This window comes from Protobothrops mucrosquamatus, unplaced genomic scaffold, assembly GCF_001527695.2.
Source record: "Protobothrops mucrosquamatus isolate PMUCROS unplaced genomic scaffold, P.Mucros_1.0 scaffold39, whole genome shotgun sequence".
NCBI classification, from domain to species: domain Eukaryota; kingdom Metazoa; phylum Chordata; class Lepidosauria; order Squamata; family Viperidae; genus Protobothrops; species Protobothrops mucrosquamatus.
The window spans coordinates 131,784-156,316 of record NW_015386421.1 but is presented as its reverse complement, the minus strand read 5'-3'; the positions used below and the strand labels follow the sequence as shown (position 1 = coordinate 156,316).

At 38.3% G+C, this 24,533-nt stretch overlaps 2 protein-coding genes and 3 non-coding genes across 5 annotated transcripts in view; all 5 read right to left on the bottom strand.

The window, feature by feature from the left end:
* Positions 1–287: 287 nt before the first annotated feature.
* Positions 288–5,238, bottom strand: RPS8 (ribosomal protein S8). Its single transcript, XM_015811308.1, has 6 exons — positions 5,126–5,238; positions 4,568–4,674; positions 3,405–3,504; positions 2,271–2,446; positions 986–1,115; positions 288–453 (listed from the first exon to the last, which is right to left on the bottom strand). The coding sequence occupies exons 1-6, from the start codon at positions 5,127–5,129 to the stop codon at positions 344–346; spliced, it is 627 nt and encodes a 208-aa protein (XP_015666794.1). The 5' UTR covers positions 5,130–5,238; the 3' UTR covers positions 288–343.
* Positions 627–695, bottom strand: LOC114922277. Its single transcript, XR_003810366.1, has one exon. It is a non-coding gene; the product is annotated as a small nucleolar RNA SNORD38 (small nucleolar RNA).
* LOC114922278 lies at positions 3,589–3,690 on the bottom strand. The gene has a single exon (XR_003810367.1). It is a non-coding gene; the product is annotated as a small nucleolar RNA SNORD46 (small nucleolar RNA).
* LOC114922276 lies at positions 4,778–4,861 on the bottom strand. Its single transcript, XR_003810365.1, has one exon. It is a non-coding gene; the product is annotated as a small nucleolar RNA SNORD55/SNORD39 (small nucleolar RNA).
* Positions 5,239–8,076: 2,838 nt separating the features above from the next.
* The window catches only part of GPBP1L1 (GC-rich promoter binding protein 1 like 1), a 28,555-nt gene continuing 12,098 nt past the window's right edge, over positions 8,077–24,533 (bottom strand). The window contains exons 4-12 of the mRNA XM_015811307.1: positions 17,502–17,631; positions 16,915–17,192; positions 15,905–15,977; positions 15,286–15,479; positions 13,382–13,522; positions 13,096–13,254; positions 11,609–11,730; positions 9,932–10,034; positions 8,077–9,726 (exon numbers count right to left, since the gene is read on the bottom strand). Coding sequence (XP_015666793.1) covers positions 9,577–9,726; positions 9,932–10,034; positions 11,609–11,730; positions 13,096–13,254; positions 13,382–13,522; positions 15,286–15,479; positions 15,905–15,977; positions 16,915–17,192; positions 17,502–17,631 — 1,350 coding nt within the window. The 3' untranslated portion in view covers positions 8,077–9,576. The remainder of the gene's footprint in view (positions 9,727–9,931; positions 10,035–11,608; positions 11,731–13,095; positions 13,255–13,381; positions 13,523–15,285; positions 15,480–15,904; positions 15,978–16,914; positions 17,193–17,501; positions 17,632–24,533) is intronic.

The window sequence follows — 24,533 nt, the reverse complement described above, 5'->3', positions numbered from 1 at the left end:
AATGGCAGCAACAACAGGTCTTCTCCCAAATAAAAATGTAACAAGTTTAGAAAACGAAATAGCTTTCGAAAGGATCAGTAAGAGAAAGTATCATTGAGTATTGTTTTTCTTGGGGCTGCAGTTAAGTCATAGTTTGGCCTACAAGGAAACACATTGGCGCCAAAGTGAAGCAAGCCCAAACGTTCTTCCCAACATGAGGACTATAGTCCACAATATTCGTATAAATTCCAGTGCTGACCACCGATATACTACTTTGTCCTAATGCCCATAAATAACCACACTAATCATTTATAACAAGACTTTTGAGATATTTATTAAGCCTGTTAAGATACAATAAATGGGTTCATTTGCCTTTTCTGGCTTTGATCTTCCTCAGATAGAATTCTAGCTCCTTGCCTTCCAGAATGTAGCCATCTGCTCGGCCACACTGTCCAGGTCTGGAGGCAATGCAAGCTGAAAAAGGAAAGGACAAAATTAAATGAAAAAGTGTCAATTAAGACCAGTGAATAAGCTTCTTTAAATGCAAAACCTTTCTTGCTATTAACTCCATATTAACGCAACTATGGTCCATCTTCTCACTAAGTGTAGGCCTTTAAAAATTTAACGGCCTTCCCACAGATGAAGTTACCTTCAGAACTTGAAATGTCACCACTCACATTCAGCAGCAGAACTGGACAAAGTTTTCATCACAAGGTCAACTTCAAATCCCTGGTCAATTATGCAGGATAACATGGTGATCACCTGACACTTGAATTCCTGGTTCTAACTTGTATAAAGTAGCAACAACTAGAAAATAGCTCTAACAATTGTCAAGCTAAGTATTATTCCAAGAGTTGAAACAAGTAAATCCTGCCCTAAAGAAGCTACAGATTTCTGTCAACTCTGAGTATAAACTGCTACCATCACATAATTTATCAAAATTGTACATCTGTGTAAATCTTCTGCTGTGCCTAGCAAGCTCAGTTGTCTGTTTTTTACATCTTACCAAGTAGCTTTCCTTGTTGGAACTGCTCCTCCAGGAGGCTACTGATCTTGGCATTCTTTTTCCGCTCATCATACTTCTTCTGAATTTTCTTTGAACGTTTTTTGTTTAAAATGTCTTCCTCCTCAGGAGTCTGGAACGAAAGCAGAAGTGGCTGTTACTTCCCATAACTCCACAAACACCTGGAACATTCAGCACATTTTGGGGTTGCAAGATTAAAAACTAGCATTGAACAAAGCATTCTGTGCATAAACTCTTTTGCACATAAAAAAAACAACTTGTTCTATGCCTAGACCAGGGGTAGGCAACCTTGGCTCTTTTATGACTCATGGACTTCCTGCTGGCTCAGGAATTCTGGGAGTTGAAGTCCATGAGTCATAAAAGAGCCAAGGTTGCCTACCCCTGGCCTAGACCAAAAATGTGTCATGTGCATAAGTGGAAGGGAAAAGAAGACTGAGGTGGGAGAGGCCACCCTGTGTGGTTGGATATACTGCAAAGTCTGATTAGCTTTGGTCACTTGCCAATTTTCCACAACTTGAACAGTATTTTATTCAACCAGCCTATCTCCCCCATTTTCCAAGCCCCATTTTTTTCTCCACCTGCAGCTACCGATGCCCACTTCCTTGTAGTCAGGAAAGAATTGGAAATACGAGAGCGCCAATTAGATGTGCAGTGTCTGAATAAACACACTGATAGTGGCAGTCAAGGGAAGGTGCTAAGAATGTACAAATAATGTACACACGTAGGCCACCTAGAGGAAGAGGTATAGATGTGAGGTGCACAGGTCTTGTCCTACTCATCCCATCAAACGTCTCCAGATTTTGTTTCAGCCAATACCCAGGGCAATCAAAATGCTTTGGGTTGTGCCAAATTGCAGCCTACCCAGAATGGTTTGGCAGAATTACTGAAGCAAACTATTTGTTTGGGTTTGTGCATACTAATAATACAATCTACACAGTTGACCGGGGTGCCGAACTCTTTGCTACTTTAAAACAATTTCCAAATAAATTTAGATCTAAGCACGGATGGGATAACAGACTATAAGCATTTTCCAATCTAGAACCCACAAACAATAATTTATAGAATCCTTTTTATTCAAAATGTTTGCTTCCGTGCTTCAGCGCTAAGATGCTCTAAATTAAAAAGGGACCCTACACAGCTTGGTCTCATGTCTCCTTCAGATCAGTAGATATGCCATCATTCTCTTTCAGCAGCAGAACTGGTTAACAGTATCATCATTAGAAGACAAAAGTATTTTTAAACCTCTGAGTAGAGTATTGTTACCTACCAGCTTGGCGCCCTTTTTGCGCCCAAGGGGCAAGGCATAGTGGGCCTCATACCAGTGTCGGTATGGTGTGCTGTCAATGAGGACAATGCAGTTTTTGACCAGGGTCTTTGTGCGCACCAACTCATTATTGGATGCATTGTACACTACATCAATTATTCTGGTTTTGCGGGTACAGCCTGTAACAAAAGGAATTTATTTTCAAGAGTAAAAAATAACTGGTATAAGAATCTCATGGACAGATAAAAATAGGCCTTCACACTGTGCGGGGGCTGCTTCCATTTCCAAAACCACCCCATTTAAAAGAATAAAGAGCAGAATTTAAAGAATAAGGAGAATTTACAAACTGCAAAGCATATGTGACTCTACAACACAAGCTTGCCCCCTTTACGGATATGTGCAACATCACTGATGATGATGCAAAAGGGGCCAAGCTTTGTATCTCTGCAAACATCATAATCAGCACTCTTAATTAGAAAATACAAAGAGAGTCTCTTTCATCTTATATTACATCTCTTTCAGCAGCCCCAATAAAGTCCTCATAACCAAGTTCAATAACAAATATGAAATAAAGTAAATACGGAATCTGCAGTGGAGTATTAACCTCACCAACCAAATACAATACCAGGATTATGAATTGACCAATTAGGTACACTTGAGTAGGTACAAAGCTACCCTCTTAAGCAAGTCTGCAACTCTTCCCTCCTCCAAATACTAGTGGGGTAGCAAACTAAACATGCAAGCAAATGTTCAAATTTATTGTATGGTTGTTGTTATGCTTGTACCATCTACAACATTGTCTCTTCATCACTAAATAACAGCCTTTAAATCCATGCCAGGAGCTTGTTTAAAGTAAGCTAATATTTTTCATTATTTCTATCTCAACCCCTCAGTTTTTACCAGTCTTGAACAATACCTTTTAAGCTTATATAAACAATTTTGTCTCCCATTTAACATTCCTATAGCAACAATGCATACATACTCAGGGTAACTATGACACTCTTATCACCGAGAGCTAGGAATTCACCAAAGCTCTCTTAAGGTCAAAGTTATCATCACAGTTTTCTTATTTGTGCTTTTTGGTTACTAAATCCCCCCCCAAGCTAATACTCTACAGAACATCTACTTCACACTTACATTCAGATCCCCAAGAGAAGTTTCCAACATCCAAACGGAGAGCACGGTATTTTTTATTGCCACCACGAACTCTTACTGTATGTATTCTTCTGGGGCCAATCTGTAACAAAGTACCACAGGTTTGTTCAGATGCAGCAATCCGTGGAACTAAAATCTTGCCTCAAATGCCCATCCTACATGGGCAACATGGTCAGTGTAACTATGACAACCCCTAGCACTGGTGACTGTGAAAAAGACCAGAACAGTCTACACACCCACCTAAGGTGTACTTCTCATCACTCCAGTTGCCTCCACATCAAGTATTTCCAAACTAAAGCACTATGCAATTATCTCAACATGACCAAAGTAACTCTGGATTGGAGTTTACCTCAAATCTTTCAAGGATTACTGGAATTTCAAATTAAAGATATGGTGCCCCGATTAAGCATTCCACCATGCATACCCAACACTTGGGTATATCTAAAGTAACTTATATCTGCTTTACAGATAAACATCAATCATTACTAACTAGATATAAAACAGTATTGCAATTAAATTCAGGGACACCCTAATTATAACAGATAGTTCTTAAAAACACATGTGTGCATAACCCATACTATTATTTTATCAGAGAGAAACAGTTGTGTTACAAACATATCATATAAAACATTTATCCTTTACCTCAGGGGTCCTTCAAACTTGGCCCTTTTATGATTTGTGGACTTCAACTCCCAGAATTCCTCAGCCAGCATTTGCTGGTTGAGGAATTCTGGGAGTTGAAGTCCACAAATCATAAAAGGGCCAAGTTTGAAGACCCCCTGCTTTAGCTGGACATTATTTTGGAATTAACAAACTTCTGATTATCTGCTATTAATACAATATTCTGGATTAGTCAAGACTAGAAGCAAAGCGCGTTTGAATTAAAGTTTCCACTTGTTCCTGCTGCCTGGAGAGGGCTTCCCAGCTGGCCTACAGCAATTCACATTATTCAGGAAACACACACCCCTTAAATACTTTACTCTTACCGAGAGTAGTCTGAACTCTTCCCAAACATTCTCCCCCTAAACCAGTGTTTCTCAACCTTGACCATTTTAAGGCATGTGGACTTCAACTCCCAGAATTCCACACGCCTTAAAATGGTCAAGGTTGAGAAACACTGCGCCTAAACCATTAATCGCCCGTACTTTGGTATTGGCAGGAGGTCGTCCCAACTCATACTTTCTTTTCTTATGGTAGGGCTTCCGCTTTCCCCCGGTCTTGCGGCGCTTGTGCCAATTATCCCTGGAGATACCTGCGTAAAGAGAGGGGGAAAAAAATATCAAATGAAATGGATGCATTAAGTACGGGTCCCTAAACTTGTCCGTCTATGGCTTAGGAGGAGTTGCTTGTGCCCAGGGTCGCTCAGTTCTCCAAGGTAAGTTTCCGCATGGCTTACTCGGCCCTAATGCAGCAGTGGAAGAAGTTTCATCATTGCAACCTCGGGCAAAGGGACACAAAGGGGCTTTAGGCGAGAAAGCGCTGTTGCTCCAAGGGGATCCCCCTCGCTCATTAAGCAAAGGCCGGAGAGGATCCAAAGCAGGCCGAATGGCAGCTGCTCCACAAAAGCAACCGGGATACCGCGCGCACTGAACGGGGTGAACGTCTTTCTCTCGGTTACCCGGCTGGGAGCTCCGCGGGGAGGCCTAGCGGGGCGGATGGCGGCGGATGAAACCACGACCTCCCCTCTCCAGCTGGCAACTCACCCATCCTGCTCCGAGGCGCCGACTGCGAAAAAGAAGGACGCAAAGCATGTCGGGGCGGTTTGTTCCGCGGGAAATCTCGCGGCAAGAGCCTCCCGTCTCAACTGACGCGCGCCGTTGCGTCATTAAAGCGGGACGTTAAAAAAAAAAAAAAAAAGGAGGAAGCGGGGGGTTGTAGGACGTTGATGAGCTTGAGCGGGCGCGGACGGTTTCTTTTATGGCAGGGTTTCTCAACCTTGACCATTTTAAGGCATGTGGACTTCAACTCCCAGAATTCCACAGCCAGCGTTGCTGGCTGTGGAATTCTGGGAGTTGAAGTCCACATGCCTTAAAATGGTCAAGGTTGAGAAACACTGGTTTAGGGGGAGAATGTTTGGGAAGAGTTCAGACTACTCTCGGTAGGAGTAAAGTATTTAAGGGGGGTGTGTTTCCTGAATAATGTGAATTGCTGTAGGCCAGCTGGGAAGCCCTCTCCAGGCAGAAGGAACAAGTGGAAACTTTAATTCAAAAGTGCTTTGCTCTTGACTAATCCAGAATACTGTATTAATAGCAGATAATCAGATAATTCTGGGAGTTGAAGTCCACATGCCTTAAAATGGTCAAGGTTGAGAAACACTTGCTTTATGGTCTGTGTGAAAAGAAGCGAATTCGGCGTACTCGGCTGGTTTTTCAGATAGTTGCTCGACACGGGGACGGGCTGCAAGTTCTTTACGATTGCGAGGCTGTTACTTGGCAGGGATTGCTTTTGAGAGGAAGGTGCCGCACTTGCTGCTTGGATCGGGAGGTTTCCAGTTAACTGATCATCTGTTTTCTACACGGTGTTAAGGCACAAGATAACAGTGTGAAAGAGAGACGTTAAACAGTTGCAAACAATATGCAACGAAGCATATAGATCAGGGCCTTGCCTTTTTTATGACTCGTGGACTTCAACTCCCAGAATTCCTGAGCCAGTCATGCTGGCTCAGGAATTCTGGGAGTTGAAGTCCACGAGTCATAAAAGAGCCAAGGTTGCCTACCCGATATAGATCAGTGTTTCTCAACCTTGACAATTTTAAGGCATTTGGACTTCAACTCCCAGAATTCCACAGCCAGCAATGCTGGCTGTGGAATTCTGGGAGTTGAAGTCCACATGCCTTAAAATTGTCAAGGTTGAGAAACACTGATATAGATGGTTGTAAAAGTAAACTAATAACGAGTGTAGTTTATTGCGTTAGACCTATTACACCTGGACCGTCAGTCTTCGGGCGATCGCTGTAAACAGATTCAATTCTTCGCCATCACGTACATTAAAGTGTAGTCTGCAGGATGTTGAGCTCTGGTCTTGGGAGTGAAATTTGCCTGTTTTCTTCTGCTATTTCACAACATTAGTAGAAGATCTATCTTGGCTCTCAAATAGCCTCTTAATTTAAAATGACCATTTATAAATATTAATAAACAAGCCATCACTAGGGCCTAAGTCATAGCGAATGCCAGTGGTTAGATGCCTTTGTCCAATAGTGAAAAATCTTAGGACTAGACCTGGGTAGAATTTAAGTAGGAGATACCAGGTGCTGTGGACTGTATTGACTGTGAAGCTGGGTCATTTTTCCAGCAGAATATTTGAACAGCAATTCTTTAGAACCTGTTCTTTTTCATCATTTGTCACGATTAAATTCATGGAAATTTATCTTAGATCTCATGACTGGAGCCTCTCCTATTACTGCATACAAAATGGATTTTGGTCTAGTTGAGCTGATACATTTATGGTACCAGGGTGCACACTTTCTCTAGTCTGAGATGCTAATATTCCTCTGAAGTGTATAAATTTCTATTTTTTTCAACTATTTAACTAGGAATATAAGTCAGTGTTAGTCTTTTGCTGATGCCTAGTTATCAGAAATACTAACACATATACACTGATGGGTTTAGCACTTGAGAAATAAATTGTGTATATGTATATATGTATACACACACATACTGTATAATTTATTTCTCAATAAATTATAAGCATTGCTTTTTACCATGTCCAGGATACAAAGAAAGGATCTTACTAATTACAATTCCTGGTAATTTTCATCTCAATATTCCAAAATGAAGAGCCAGTTTATAGACAGTTAGCACACTTTTAACTTTTGAAAAAGAAAGCAGTTGTATTATTGTTTGTAAAAAAGGTGAAATAAGAGTCAGATCACTTTTGTTTGCAGTTGCTGTAGAAAACCTTTTAAAATGTTTCTGGTCACTTAAAATATTTCTAGTCATGAATGACTTTTTGTCTCACATGGGCATGTACTTTCAAATGGATTATTCTCCACTGTAATGTCTTTTGTCGTTTGGTGCTGTTCTAGATTCAAGCACTGCAAGTAAGGTCATCCAAAGAGAAAGGCATTTTGATATTCTGCTGAAATAAATTCCTCAGAAAGATTCTAAAGTTGTATGCTACATGTTTTTTGTCATGGAAGTAGTTGAAGAACCCACTTAAGGGTTCTTCAACTACAGGAATGTTTGGAGGGATATGACTAATTGCTTTAGGAGCTTTTGTGTATAGTGCTTACTATGCAATCCTTGTGACATAGTCCATGGACACCTGAAAGAATACATGAATATAAATACTTTTTATTATGATCTTAGGATACAGAACTGTTTACTAATGCAGCACTGTCAACATTTAAAAAAACTAATCCAAAAACAATTACAGAAGAATGTATTCTTTCCAAACTCCGTATCCCAGTATAATTTTAACATGCAATTTGAAATACTTGCATCACACAGATGCTTTTTGCCTAGCTGGCAAGGGGAGTGCTGCATGAAGTTGAGGTTTATTGATTTCTATTATGTACAGTAGTCAGACTGACTCTACAAATTAAATACTTTGTAGGTTGTCTTCCTTTAATCCTAATTAATGATTGCTAGCTTGGCAAATCTTTTTTTTAATTTTTTTTTATTTTTTTTTTATTTTTTTTAGCAAAAACCCCTTTGGTGTCCTAAAACAATCAGCGGGCTCTAGTATCTTGTTCCTTGACCATTAGGAATGTAGTGCTTTGGATGCCAGTACAGTCTAGGAGATTTGGCAGATTAAAGTATGGATGTGCTCATAAAGATCTCTTCTGTGGGAATTTAATTATAGCCAACCTTGAATGATCTTCAAAACTAAGGGATGCACCTGGGTAGTATTTGGATAGAAAATTACCAGGAAATTTCAGGACTATAGCCTATATTAAAAAATTGAAAGAAAAAAAAACATCCTGGAAGAAGGCAAAAGCAATGGCTTCTATATTATTCCAAAGAGAATTATGCAAAAGTGCCCCGAAAGTCATACTTCACTTGATAGAAAACCATTTTTTTAAATGTTCAAATGCTAAAACTTAAAAATATTACAAGTTAGTGAATCTTGACAAAAGCAATACATGCACTACTATACCTCCATGCTCCTTGTGTACTATATCAGAAATTAAACATTAGATTTATACAAGGATAATCACTGCCCAATTTATCAGTTTTGTTATATACTTAATGTGAACATTTTCATTACCGATGAGAAATTCATATTGTTTTATAGATATCCTTTTTAAATATAAGCTTATCTTACGTATAGGACTGGAGTGATTCATTTATTCATCAAGAACAAGCAAATTAGATCTCTGCTTTTGAAAAATTACTGCTATCTGAAGAGTGAATTACAAGAAAGTCTTATTTAAGAAATCTAAACTAATAACTTGAGAAATGACAGACTCAGAATTGGCAAACTGATGCAAAATATTTATTCCAAGTTAGTTATCTTTTGATGCAGTAGTTTTCCCCCTCATACAGACTCAATGTGATAGTCACTTTTTAAAATCTGTAAATAATGTTATCAAAATAATCTTAATCTTTGAAATCCCACAAAAATTTTATATTTTAACAATCCACCCTGAATATCAAGGTTGCAAGAACACAAACAATTCCTATATCCAAATATTTTACAGCTGTACCCCCCAAAAAAGAAAAACCAAACACGCCTGGTTAAGTGATGAAGCTCCCCGAGCCGCCAAAAAATAAAAAAGTTCCATGTTATTAGCATTAATTTAACACAATTAGAACTTCCGTAGCCATTTTGTCATTGACAATGATTGTTTTAGCACATTATTGCCGCACGACATTTTGCAATGTGGACGGCAGTATGAGAAGCTTGTGGTTGCCCAACCTAAGTCTTTTGCATCCTGCTCCTGATGAGACTGAACCCACGCCTTGCTCCAGAAGGCGGAATGGATTGTTCTCTTTGAAGCACAGAAGGGCAAAATCAAAAAGTAGTAAGCCGATAGCTTTCTTCTTTGGGATATAATTCTTTCCCTTGTGCATGAAGTTTTCAACAATAAAAAACTGAACAGACTTGAGATAGAATAAACTCTGCTTCATTCGAACCCCAAACATTTATGTGCTGAACTACAAACTTGAGTTTGCTGGGTTGGTTTTATATTATGGATTTTGGGTGCCCATCTTCAGGCATCGTCATCAGAAGTTTCACTGCTACTTGTTTCTGTGTCTGACTCTTCAAACTCTGTCTTAAAAGTGCTTCTCCAGTAGGAGAATAGTTGACTGCTGCCTTGGCCTCGAAGAAATTCACTCTTTCGAAAGCCATTTCTTCTTAGCTAGAGACAAAGGAAAGAACATTTTCATACTTGTTTCTCCTTTTCATTCAAAATAAACTAAAAATGTATTGTTCTCAGATGCACCAAAGCTAAATTATTTAATTTTGACCTCATAAGTTTATTGTAGTCAATGTTCTCAGAGGTTTCAACACATGAGTTACAAAATAAAATGATGCTAAAAGAGTAAGCAGTTGAACATACATACCTGCTCTGACTTTATTTGGAACTCTTTGAGCTCATCCTCTGTGAGGGGAAGGCAATTCTCATCGTTTTCAGGATATTCCTGCCATCCCATTGCTTTCAGTAATCTAGCATGGAAAATGTAAAGAATAAATAGAAAAGGGACTGGATTAAAGATGTCATTAGGGAGGAAAAGAGATTTATTAAATCTCTTTTTAAAGCACAAGAAAATTCACAGCTATTTTACAATATTGCTCTGTAGGAGAGAAATACTTTAATGAAGCAGGTTAGGCTAAGAGTTAAATGAAGCATTTTAAAAAAGTGAGAATGTGAATAAAGAAGTACCAAAGCAAGGTTCTCAAACTTCTTGAGGGTTATAAACAATTGGATATAAGGGGGGAAATCACTATTTTTTATATTGATCAGCCTTGCATAGACAGTGGGAGCACTGTCAAAACTTATTTTGGGCTTTCTTCCTCACTTTGTCTGCAAGCTCACCTGGACAACTGCAGGTCCAGTCTGAGGACCCTGTGATTTAAATATTAATATTTATTTGTTGCTTATGTCTTGTTAATGAAATAATTTGTTCTATTCATGGTGAGGTGATGTCACACTTTTTAGAAAGGGCAGAACTACAAAATTTGAGAAATCCTGCATTAAGGCGGTAAACTTTTAAAAAATCCTGTTTGTGTCCTCTTTAACTACAGTAAAACTTGTTCTCAAATAACTTAAATTAAATACTTGAATAATTGTTTTATACTATATTGTAGACTTGTTTAACACTTGACAGGATTGAAGAAATAAGACGACAGTTTTTAAATAAAGTCTTTATTGTTTTGGTTCTTTGACAGTAAGTGTCAAGGTTCTGACTAATGAAACACTTCAAAGAACTTCCAGGCATTGTTTATCCTAAAAAGCCTTTATTACTGTGTAACAGAGTGTCCGGCACAACATGGCTGGATGCCAAGATCTGAAATCTCCACCCCAGAGCAGTTATTTTGCTGGCATTTTCCCTCCCTCTTTTGCTGTCATAAATCACATTCTCCAACCAGCCTGGGGGACAAAGGTTCACTTCCATTCTGAAGCCCACATAATTACTCCCTACACATTCTTTCTCTCCCCTCCCAGCATCATCTGAATTAACTATAAAAGTACCAGACAGTTCTGCATATTTTGTCAAAGCAAGAATATTCAATATTAGCAGAAAAAGATGATCTACTTTCACCCCATTCTACTTTGCTAAAATGGACTGTGTAGAGGCAGATATCATCCTTCTGGTGTGTCTGATGAAGCAGCTCTTTAGCCAGATTGAATTGTGCCTCAATTCAAACCCCATACAGGTTTCAAGACTGAGGAATATATGATTAGGACATTAAAGACTGTTTCCATGCAATTATTCTTGCCTCATCAATAAGGAGGGGCATTCCTTTCCCTCTCCTGTGAAACATTTCAATAAGAAATGGCAAAAAGGCAATGCTTCCATCAGAGTGTATCAATCGCAGGGTATCATGTGGAGAGCAGAGGAGAAGAATGTTCATTACAAGAAGCCAAAAACTTGTATTGTATTGTACTGGATGATATGGAGTGATGGGGCTACGTCAAGAAACCACAGGTTCTTCTTCTAGAGCTGGTTAAACCTCTATTGATTTCTATACATTTCTGGTGGGTTAATATTTTCCTGACCAATTGCCTTTTTTCTCACCTGTGTTCTGCTTCTAAAGAGTGAGAAAGATTCTCTCCCTCTTCCAAAGGCAAAGAAAGCCCATTCTGATGGCAGTTCTCCTCCCAGTTTTCCTTTGGTTCTGCTGTACTGCCACCGTCCACCTAGTTAGGAACAAAAGACACATCAAAATCATAGTTGTGTAATAGCATAAATCAATATTTCAGAAAGTTTTCTAAATTACATGCTCGGGAAGTATAGGCTTTATGATGAGGCTAATAACCTCCTCAAACTAACACTTAGAAACAACTGACTATCAAAAAATGCTAATAGCTACTGTAGTTCTACAGTTTAATTTACAATATATTTTTGTTAAGACTTGTGATTATAATAATAAAATCTAATACAAACTAAAGTTAAAATATAGGAATAAAAAGTATAAGAAAAAAGAGAAACATAATACAAAAAAGTGACTTCCAACCTTCATCGTAAGTACAAAACCAATTTAGTAACTTCATTCTGTCTAAAGTTACAAACATTTATCTATCTCTTCATCCCATATCCCATTGCTTATCTATCAACTGTTACAATGATGCTGAACAAGACGGCCATTACAGCATCTCTGGTATTATGTAATCATGATTTGGGGGCTTGGAAACTGGCTCACAATTAAGACAGCTGCAGTATCCTACAGTAATGAGCACTCCTTGCAACCTTCACTACCAACTTCGGCAAGCAAAGTCAATGAGGAAGCCAATTGGGGGGGGGTGTCATAAATTGTTATCACATGATGTTGCACTTAGCCATGTTCCTTAATAACAGCAGTTCTGTTGCAACTGCTGCCGTAAATTGGTTATGGTACATGATATTGCATTTTACAATCACATCATTCAGCAGTGGAATTACTAGTCCCAATTATAGTTAAATGAGAACGGTCTGCATGAGTTTATAACACAGGATCAAGAATAAAATAGTAACAAACTCCACTGTCACTGTAATAATTGAGAATTCCCATCTGTTGAACTAATGTATGGGAAAGTAACTGTGCACTGTTGCAAAAAAATGCACGAAGCCTTAAAGAAAATAGTATCTAGATCAGATCATTTTCTTCAAAGAAAAGTATATATTATTCATTCCGAAAGGTGAAAAGAAATTCCAATTATCACAATGATAAAAATTGTTTATGCCCTATACTTTGTATTTCTAGGATTAAGAATAACTTCATTATTTTATTTTGTCCTCCAAAATGACACTGTTTACATTTGTATAAATTATATACAACAATCATAGAAACAGGAAGACAAAAACTTGTTTATGCACCACTCCTATCTTCAAAACTATCATTAATATTTGTCACATTTTTTTATTTTCCACATTTTATACATGACAGAAACCAGAATCACGATGCATACGCTAACACTTGCAGAAAGTACCAAGTTTACTAAATATGCATGCAAGAAATACTAGAAAATTATTTAAAAACAACTCTTGACATCATTTAAAAAAAAAAAAAGACACGGAACCCTTACATCCTCCAGTTTGTTGTTCTCATGGCGCTCTGGCAATTCTCCATTCCTGTCATCCTTCAGAGCTTTTAAGAACTCACTCTTCTTATCTGTGGTGCGGCGCATCAGCTTTGTCAAGCGAGAGGAGTTTATTTCAATAGGAGGGGTGGTACTAGAGGGACTCTGGGAATAGAGCAATTGCATTGTTAAATCTATTGTAATTCATGATTTGCTAGAGAGAGCCAAAATTGGTTCATTTTTGAAGTACCTTCTGATTTATAGCATGCTTATAGCCATCATACATGCTTACCTCTTTGGAAGAGGTGAGAACAGAGCCACTGGTTAGCACAGCTGGTTTGGTTACAGACACAGGACTGGTAAAAGCTGAATCACGGCTGGAGGTTAGTGAGCTTGGTTTATGTTCACTTCGGTTAGATTTCCACTGATTTGGCTATAATGAAGAAATGTACAGTAACAATAGCAATACATTTCCATAAAATCAATATTGACTTAGTAAAAATATTGTCTTCTGAAAATCTCCACTTATTTAAAATGCCCCTTTTGGGATCTCCCGTCATACACTTATCTGACATAGCTATATTCCAGAGCCTAATAACAGCTAACAGAATATCAAATGATTTGGAGAAATAACAATCCCAAATATTTTGTCCAAGGTCAAAGTAAAAAAAAAAAAAGTGCTAGAAAGTGAAAGTGAAGAAAAATGTTTTATTTATTAATTTTGTTAAATTTGTCATGGCCACTCACTCCAATAGATTCTTGCAAAATCTAATACCATATAAAACAATGAAAAACAGGCAAAACAGGACAGCCTAGATTAAAAACAGCCACTCTACAACCCAATGCGTTTGCCTCAGGGTCTCAGAACAAAGCCAAGTTTTAAGGGCTTTATGGAACCTGAGGAGAATGAGTTTGTCAACCGTATCTCTGAAGAGATGCTTCCTTTTGAATCTGCCTGAATGTACTTGGCAGGCAGAACCAGTGGAAGAGAAGCAGTCCCTCAGATAACCAGACCCTATGCCATAAACAGCTTTAAAAACCATGAATTTGCACCAAGAAACCAAGTGGTAACCAATGCAGAGTGAGTAGTGGCTATTATTGCTCATACCACTCCATTTTAAACCAGCTGTGGCTTCCAGATGGTCTTTAACGATAGCCCCATGTAGAACAGATTGCAAAAGTCCAATTGTGAAGCAAGCAGAGCACGAGTGACTGTAAGGACTCTTAACTGAGAAAGGAGCACACCGGTGCACAAGATGAACTTGTACCAAAGTCCCCCAGGCCACAGCTGCCACCTGCTCTGAGCAGTAGCTGTTAGTCTAGGAGCTCAAGGTTGTGCACCTGTCTTGAATGCCAAAGTACATACAGCCTCATCCAAGAGCAATAGCGAAAGTATCCCAACTCGGGGAGACCCAGGCAGCCAGAGCCACTCAATCTTGTCAGCATTGAACTGAAAGCTATTCCTCTCCATCCAGACAGTTTTCAGAGAATGGGACAGTATCTCAACAGTTTGACGTACACCATGAGTGGTTGAAATGTAAAGTATGCTGATTATACCAAACTTCTCATCCAGCAATTTCATGTAGTTGTTAGACAGCAAGACAGAGACCACTGAATCCTAAGGCACCCCACAAGTGAGGGGCCACAGGTGCAATCTCTCTCTTCTTGTCAACACTAGCTGTAACCAACCACAGAGGAAGAGGCATGCCACTGCAACACAGTGCTTCCCATTCCATGCCTCTGGAGCTAGTCCAGGATACTGCTGCTGATAGTATCATGGCTGAGAAATCAAGGAGTACAAGAATTGATGCACCACTCCAGCCTAGCTCTGCCAAAAATCATTTGTAAGTGCAACCAATATTGTCTCTGTACTGAGCCCTGGTGTGAACTTCCAACTGAAACCGGTTCAGATAACCTATTTCTCCCAAGAACTTCAAAAAAAGGCCATCTTCTTTTAAATGTCTACACAATGCTAACCGAAAATATAAAAAAAGTTGAATCAAGTTTCCAATAGTAAAGACGGGAAGACCACATGGATCCTCCTATACTGTTAGTATTTTATTTTTATACAAACAATGCACTTGATTGCACTATTAGTACAGCACAGATATTTATACTGTATTACTATATTACTATAATGTAATTTCGATTGTCCCTATTATTAGCATAATAGCTTCTCACTAGTATTCTGTGTACCTTTGATGGGGGTGCTGCAGGCTTAGGAACCAGATTTTTGTAGACACTTGGGACAATCGGGGTTGCCTTGTTGCCATTTGAAAGCTGAGGTCCTGGTGATGTGAATGCAGCTGAGAAGGCAGCAGCAGGATCCTCTTTTGAAACCTTTTTGATGACCAGCATCTTGGTAGGTTGCTTGGCACTAGGAGGATTTTCTAATAAAACAACATGGAAGAAGCTTAGTATTTCCATTTATGGGACCTATGAAATTTACATCATCCAACATCAACTAAATAAGTATGATATTTAAAGGCACTTTTTTACAACTTCTGGTGCTTAGGTTCTTCATGCATCTCTTGAGTGTGCATAAACATCTGATGTTTATGAATCAATACTAATGCCAATCTGGGAGAAAATGGGACGATGTACCCATATCTAGTTTTTGCACAGTATTCTACCATTCCTAAAAATAGGCAAGCCTCTTACAGTTTATTATTAAAGTATAATTTCTAATATAACACAACACAGAAGAAAAACTTTACTTGGTTGTTTTTAAATAGACTATAGACTAAATAGAACAAGATTAAGACTATTTCTACAACTACAGAAAATACCTCTCTGCCAATGCCTCGGTACCTACCCCAAACACCAGATGGAGTTCCTGCTGGTTTACCCTGGCTGTGCTGTTTTCCAGCTTCTGGATTCAGTGATGGCTGTAACAAGCACACCAAAAAGTCACACACATTTCATGTTTTGTTACAGACTTTCAATTTAATTAAATTTCCTAGCTAATAATAAGCATTTGACCCAATATTATGCCTTCTACATATATTAACATTCGGTCAATTTACGTACATAGAATCTAGTATTTGTTTTGTAATGGATTCTGACGGGAGAAAAGTGTTGCACATTAAAACCATAAGAAACAATTATAAATGTTTTGAAGCCTGATGACACTTGGTGCACAATTAGAAGAAATCTTGGGCACCTGAAGCCACTCTATTTATGACTACAAAATCATTGATGCTGATTCCTATACCGATAGGAATGCAGGAAACCCTATACCATTTCAGACAAAATAGCTGTCCAGTCTCTTCTTGAAAACTTCCAGTGTTGGAGCATTCACAGCTTCTGGAGGCAGGTTGTTCCACTGGTTAATTGTTCTAACTGTCAGGAAATTTCTCCTTAGTTCTAGGTTGCTTCTCTCTTTGGTTAGTTTCCATCCGTTGCTTCTTGTCCTGCCTTTAGCTGCTTTGGAGAATAGCTTGACTCCCTCTTCTCTGTGGCGGCCCCTGAGATATTGGAACACTGCTATCATGTCCCCCCTCGTCCTTCTCTTCATTAAACTAGACATACCCAATTCCAGCAACCGTTCCTTATAATGTTTTAGCTTCCAGTCCCCTAATACATGTTATGAAAGTCAAAAGACATTTAGGTGCAGAATGAATTTATTATCTCCTTCCTTATTCCATTCTAGAATAGCTGGGAACTTTGTAGAGCAGACAACAGGCATACACAGACAGTATAAAAGAAAGCTAAGAGAAATCTTATTATAGAAATGACAGTCTTCTTACATAATATTTGTTGTAGCTAGAAATATTCCAGGGCTGATGAGAAGATAGTTTGAAATTTCATTCAGAGTATACTTACAAAATCTTCCTCCTCAAACTGCAATTTCTCCTTCTCTTCTTTCTCCTCCCTAGCTTCAGCAGTTGGCTTTTCCTGAAAAGCTGAATTCTTTCGGGAGTGGAAATTGCCATTCCAATGGCGATGAGATCCAGTTCCTCCTCCTCTCTGACTCATGCCATCATGGCCACGTGAAGAACCATGCCAACCTGGCTGACTGCCAGCTAGCCCAACATGAGTTCCTTTAGAAACACCAGAATCCACAGAATCATGGCGGTGCAGGGAAGGCTGATGCCAGCAGTCTGGATAAAATGAAGTAGTTACATAAACAAAGGTAGTTGTTGTTTGAAAAAATACCACAATATATAAGAGCTTCTGCAAAAGATTAGATACAACAATATAATCTCATTACAGGAGCATCTCCTGACTAATAAACTGATATTCAATTGAGAGAAATCATTGATACTTATTAGAATATCAAACTACTGGAGTTCAAAACTGGAGGGTGGGAAACCACAAAATGGCAGCAAGGAGGGGAGGGGACACCAGTTGAAGTTCAAGTCTATTTTTCTCTCTCGTGCTATTTACTTATCCAACAATGAGTTATATACCTCCAGCAGTTCTGAGGGGGCCATTATTAAAGAAACCATCGGAAGAGTTGTGGCGTCTCCGGCTTACACCAAAGCGGCCTTCTCCCCGAGGAAGATGTTCTCCATGCTTTTCAAAAGTAGCTCCAGGAGCCTATGAATAAAAGGGAAACATGTAAAGACTGCTGTGATAGTATTAATAGTATATACAGTCACATATACATGAACTTTCAAAAGCACGTCAACAGCAAATTTAAAAGTAATCAAAGTCACACATGCTAAGACACATAGGATAATTTTATGTATCAGGCGTAACAATATACTTTTGCAATCTTTAAAATATTTCTCAGAATTCATTTGAAACCTTTAACAATACAGCAAAAGTTACTCTGCGAGGAGATAGATAGTTCCAAAATATGCTAAATATAAAAAATTAATAAGATATTTGTTACTACAGCACACTAAATTGATAAGTCTCAATTTACGACCTATATAAAAATATATCCCCCAGAACAAATTACTATATTAAAAAAACCCAAACATGGGGTTATTTCATACAAATGCATTATTCAAATGATATCCCGAGATTAAACCAACCTACTGTTAAATGTGTCTACTTTGTTATAAAATAGAGCAGAAACCAATTTGTTTCTTGTTCCAACAATGTACCACTTTATTAATCAACTTGCTTAGATACCACTGGTGGAATATGAGCAACTTTCCAACAACAGCTTACACTCTTTAAGAGGCAGCAGGCATCAACGCATTTTTTAATTAAAATTAAAGAAATAAGAAATTTGGCCAAGATCTCATGTGAGGAAACAGATTTTACTATTTTGAAAAATATTCTATTCTAAAGGTCAGAATATAATGTCACATTTTTCTATTAAGTTTCCATTTTAAACTAAATGTGTGGTTTTACCAAAATATCCTGAGTATGTTGATACACTGCATATCACTCCTATAGTATCTGCTGGACAGACCACTTCAATCTTGCAATTGAATAAAGTCACCTAACAAGCCCCCAGAAGCAAGCCTTCTCTGTAGCAGCGCCTACTCTCTAGAACAGGGGTGTCAAACTCACAACGTCACATGACGTGTCATGACGTATCGCAACTTTTTTTGCCATTGCCGGCAATGGGGTAGGCGCGGTTTGCATCCGGCCCGTGGACTGGCAGTTTGACACCCCTGCTCTAGAATAAAGGGCCCCCACTCTATTGTTCAGATTCAATCCATAGCTTGGTTCTCGGCTGCATAGGCCTTCCGGAAAGCCCTCTGACTGCAAAATGCAGGCTGGAGCTCCATTCTCAGCTGCAGAATGAAGCTGCTCCTTCGGCCACAGAAGAAGTGGGCCAGCAAGGCAAGTGTCGATCCATGGGAGGCCTGGCTTCAATGGTAAGCTCCATCCTCCCACTGTCAACACTGCAAATACTGTATATTCTTGCTTTGACAATGTGCAGAACTGTCTGGTATATATATAGTTAAACCAGCAACATGGAAAGAGGGAGGAGCATAAGGATAGCCCGGGAGAAAGAAACCGGAAGTAAATCACATCTTCCAAGTTGATTGGAAGATGTGAACCATGACCCTACAATAAGGGAGTGGAAAATGTTTGGAATGTTATGCATAACGGAAGAGAAGCAGACCTAAGCGTTCCACCATGCTGTGCTGACGTATTGTAACCTTAATAAATGCTTTTAGGAGAAAACATGCCTGAAAGTCCTTTTAAGTGTTTCGTTACTCAGACACATGACACCCACCCTAACTAGATTTTTAGGCATGCGTCTCGCCCCAAAACTAAGATTTTGGAGTAGGGCTTATATTAGGCCCACCCCCAAAAATCAAGCTAGAGCTTATTTTGGGGGTAGGTCTTACTTTTGGGGAAACACGTTTATCTTTTATTGATGTTACTACAACGTTACTATTCTTTCATCGTGAGCCACCCATGGCAGTATACAAGTTTAATATAATAAATTGGAACCAACAAATCAGGACTACTGGAAACAAATGTTTGAACAATGGAAAATAATTTATCCATATTTAATTACCACTGAACAATGATTATCAAAAAAACAACAACCCCAAACAATAGTAGAATAATAGAAGAAGGTCACAATAACAATTGGAAATATAAAGGAAATAACTGATATTGAATTACAATATTACACAAACGATAACTTAGAATAAATAACAACAGAACCAGCACAGGCTAATACTGAAACTGACCCACCAACAAGAAGAATTAAGAGAAGATTATGGCATATGCAAACTTTCCAGCAGACAAACATTGTCAGCATTGAAAGTAGTGGCCAAAAAGGTTCTGGCACCTATAAGGAAGGAAGTGAATAAGGTGCTTACACAGATTAAAATAACATCCATCAAACAAACCAATCAGCTTGCCTACAGTACAGTACGATTCATGACAGAAGAACTGGATTTAGAAATTAGAAAAGCAAAAGCAAAATCATATTCAAACCCAAAGCAGAAGATCGAACAGGAGGCCAAAATAAAGAAATTGTATTTCTTTATCTTGGAACAATCTAGAACTGAACACACTTAAAACTGTAGAGATGATAGTAGATTTTAGAAGGAGCCCTCCTATCCTACCACTTCTTACAATATTATGCAACATAATATCAACACTAGAGACCTTCAAGTTTCTGGGTTCTATAATCTCCCAAGACTTGAAATGGACACCTAACATTAGAACACAACAAAGGATGTTCTTCCTGCACCAATTCAGAAAGCTCAGGCTACCCAAAGAGCTGCTGATAAAAGTTTACAGAGGAATTACTGAGTTTGTCATTTGTACTTCTACAACTGTTTGGTTTGGTACAGCAACTAAACAGGAAGGTATAGACTTCAATGGAGGACTACAGAAAAAAGTTGCAATCAGTATGCCTTCCATTGAGGACCTGTATGCTGCACAAGCTAGAAAGAGAGCTGAGAAAATATCTACAGACCCCTCACATCCTGGACACAACTGTTTCAATTTCTCCCTTCAAGACACCACTATAGAGCATTGCATGCCATCACTCCGCTAAACACCCAATTCCCACAGCACTGTCTTATGCCTAAGGATATCTAACCATGTAGTAGGACTGTATTACTATTATCCTTCTTATCTTTCCTATTACCTACTCCTATTGGTATCTTATGATATCACTTTGTTGATTGTATTTTATGATTTATGATTTATGACTTTGTTGCTTGTATGTATACTGAGAGCTTATGCACTGGAGATAAATTCTTTGTGTATCCAATCATACTTGGCCAATAAAGAATATTCTATTAAGATCAGATGCAAGTAATTAAAAAAAAACACAAAAGAGCCCAATTTGAAGAACATAACAATCAGATCAAGCCTAATTAAAAAATATTCGCTTAGCACCAGACAATTAAAGAAGCTTTGGAAACCAGAAAGCAACAAATAACAGCAACAGGTGGTAAAACTGAACATCTATAAAAATTATCATATGCCAGTTATGAAAAATTAGTGTGAACATAATTCAAAAAAATAGTCAAAAATGAGGTGAAAATATTGTGGGATTTTTCAAATACAAACTGATAAAATCTTTGCCCGTAATACAACAGATTTAACAGGCTGAAACAAAGAAAATGTGGATAATTGATGTGGCAATATTAGGATATAGTAGAATAGAAGACAAAGAATTGGAGATCACAAAGTGTCAAGATCTGAAAATCAAAACTGAAGATAAGATAAAATAAGATAAGATAAACTTTATTGTCATTTTTTACTGTGGACACACTGACACACATTAAAAATGAAATTCTGTTGCTTGCTCTCAAAAGTGTACACATACACAACACACAGATAAACATGCTATGCCCTTACATATAAGTACATAAAAATATTAATCACTGTCCATCTTGAATATATAGCGGAAGGAGGAAGCTTGAGAGTTCACAAGGTTACTGTATGGAACAAAACTGTGACTGAATCTGGATGTGGAATCTGGAAAGATTATGGCATAAACTGCCTATGGTGGTTACCACTTGTTATTGACACACTTGGTGCCATATCAAAATATTTTGGATGGCATTTAGAAAATATGCACATTGACAATATTTTCACTTGCTTGGACTTGCACATTATGCTAATGCAATACAGCATTCTAAGCTCTTGGGAAGAACTCGCAGCTGTGATTTCATATTTTTGTTGACATAATAACAATTACTACTATGTCAATTTGCAGCCTAGATTAAAGATATCAGATTGCATAGAACAGTACACTGTTAGGGTATATCTGGGCTTTGGTTGCACTTGTAACCAAAATGTTCAGAGACTCTCTTTAACATTAACAGTGAATGCTACATATGGCATGGAGACAAATAACAACAGTAATATAGTCTATACTTTATCTTACCAAAATGTATTATCTGAAAGCTCCAATTGGCCAAAATTATGAGCTGGGAAAGTCAGTAACTATAGATGGTCATCAGTTATGATCACTTATTCAGCAACCATTGAAATTTATGTTGGCGCTTGAATGAAGGAGACCTATGACCAGTTCTTGGAGTTATGGCCACTGCAACAGTCTCACAGTCATGTGATCACACTTTCTGAGGTCCCCTGTCAGCTTTCCCCAAGCAAACTTAAAGGAGAAGCTGACTGGAAGTTGTAAGTTGCTGTCATGTGAGGTTCTCACTTAAAATAGCAACTGCAATGGCTTGAATTGCCATCCCTTAAGAATCTGGTCATGTGACATTACTACAGGTAGTCCTCGACTTATGACCAGGAACTCAAAATTTCAGTTAAGTGAGACATTTTGCCCATTTATGAATTTTCTTGCTCCAGTTGTTAAGTGAATCTGCAAAATCACTGCAGTTGTTAAGTTAGTGGCACAGTTGTGAGTGAATCTGGCTTCCCCATTGACTTTGCTTGTCAAAAGGCTACAAAAGGTGATCACATAAGCCCAGGACATTGCAACCGTCATACATATGAACCAGTTGCCAGGTGTCCAAATTTTGATTACGTGACCTCAGGGACACTACCAGTCATAAATGTGAAAAACGGTCATAAGTCACTTTTTTCAATGCCATTGTAACTTTGAACAATCACTAAATAAACTGTTGTAAGTCAAAGACTACCTGTACTATGTATAATCCCATCACTTAGCCACAGCAACTCCAGTCCCCATTGCCATTGTAACCCAAGGTATACAGTACTCATTTATATATATTACATGAATGCAATATATATGATAGTAATCTGATTTTGTGTAGAGCTGAATATATGTATGAAAATGAAGAGACAGTTTTAATTATGAATGAAAGGTCTAAAATCCATGTCACTAAATAAAACAGTTACAAATCAATAAATTGTGGTAACTGCATATATGCTCAAGTAAAAAAAATATATATCCAGGAATCAGATGAGTTTGGTGAAACTGCTGCTACTCCTGCCCAATGTGGCACATCCCATCAACATGCTTCTGGCCTATCTCTGCAACACATTCCATCTGTCACATCACATATCCCAGTGACATAACTCAGTAGCCTATATACAGTACTTCATATATTCCCTACATCTTCTCTCTTTTGAACATCTAATGCCCTGTTCCACAACCAATATTTCAGTCTAAATCAAGTAGCTCCATTTCAATCTCTGCCAGATTAGAACATCAAACTCTAGATGTTCCATGCATGAAGCATTTTCCATATTTCTTGTTGAGTTAATGTGCTAATTATCAACTTTTATTAATTTTTTCATATTTTTCTTTTCAACATTTAATATCTATAAACAATCACATTGTTTGCATTTTGTTTTATAGCTTGGCTTGTTTGGTTTTGGTTAAATGTGATTTATTCAATAAAATATAATTAAAGAAGCTATGACTCCGATACTTTATATACAGTGTGTGTGTTGTGTGTGTGTGTATATATATAAGCTGTATTTAAAATCCCTTCATGAATCTTTTAAATCTTTATAGGTCCCTGTTCTTAATTTCAATTATTTAAGTTATAACAATGACATAGAAAATATATGTTCTGTTATGTTCTTTCTACATATCTTATACTTAAAACATGACTGTCTATATCAGAGGTCCCCAACCTATGGGCCGCGGGCAATTACCTGGCTACAGCCTCTTGGCCGCTGGGCTGTGTGAGTAGTTGGGCAGTGCACATGCATGTGAATGTGCTCACCCCCTCTCGTTCCACTGTTGATGCGAGTGTTGTGCAGGCAGTGGCAGCGGCGCTAGTACTGCGTGGGCGTCGTCGTTGCCACAAACATTATGCAGGGCAGCAGCACTGCAAGCAGCAGGTGGGCGGTGGCACGCCCCATGCAGGTGGCAGCATTGCCATGAACCTTGTGAGGGCGGTGGCAGGTGGGCCACGGCACGACCCTTGCGTGGGGATGGCGGCGCAACCCTCGCACTGGGGCGGCATCGCTGTGGGCCACGGCGTAATCCTCATGCAGGGGTTTATCTTGGATCAGATTAGCTTACATAATGGTATATTACATGTAGTGGGATTCTCTATAAAGTTAATAAATGGTATAAGAGAAAATCTGATTATACATTGTAAAGGGAATCATATTTGAGAATACATTAGTTTGAGAAAAGGCTGATTGTAGTAAGGAAAGTTTTATGAGATTAAATGAAGTGTTCCGAGTTATCACTAGGAATGCTTATTATGAAACTGACAGCTGACATTAGGACTATAGTAGGACATACATAATATGATGGCTTGAGAACTAATCCCCCCCAACACTTATTGCATTTTCCCTAAAATTCCTGGGTAGATCTAATTAGATGTACTGTCATCAGCCACTGTTCTTCAGAGAAAGCTCTATCACTGGTTTAACCTACATGAGGTAAGTTATAGCCCTTTCTTCCAGGAGCTTAACCTGAGTAAGGAATATGTAAAGGGACATTTTTCCCAGAATACACACTATTGGTTTATATATAGCAGAGCTAGAAAAAAAAGTTGAAAAGAAAAAGGAAAGGGCAAAGAAATGACATTTTGTTTTCAAAAATCAACTTCTTCCTATATTCAGGATCTTACATTCTTCAAACTAAATTCACACCCTAT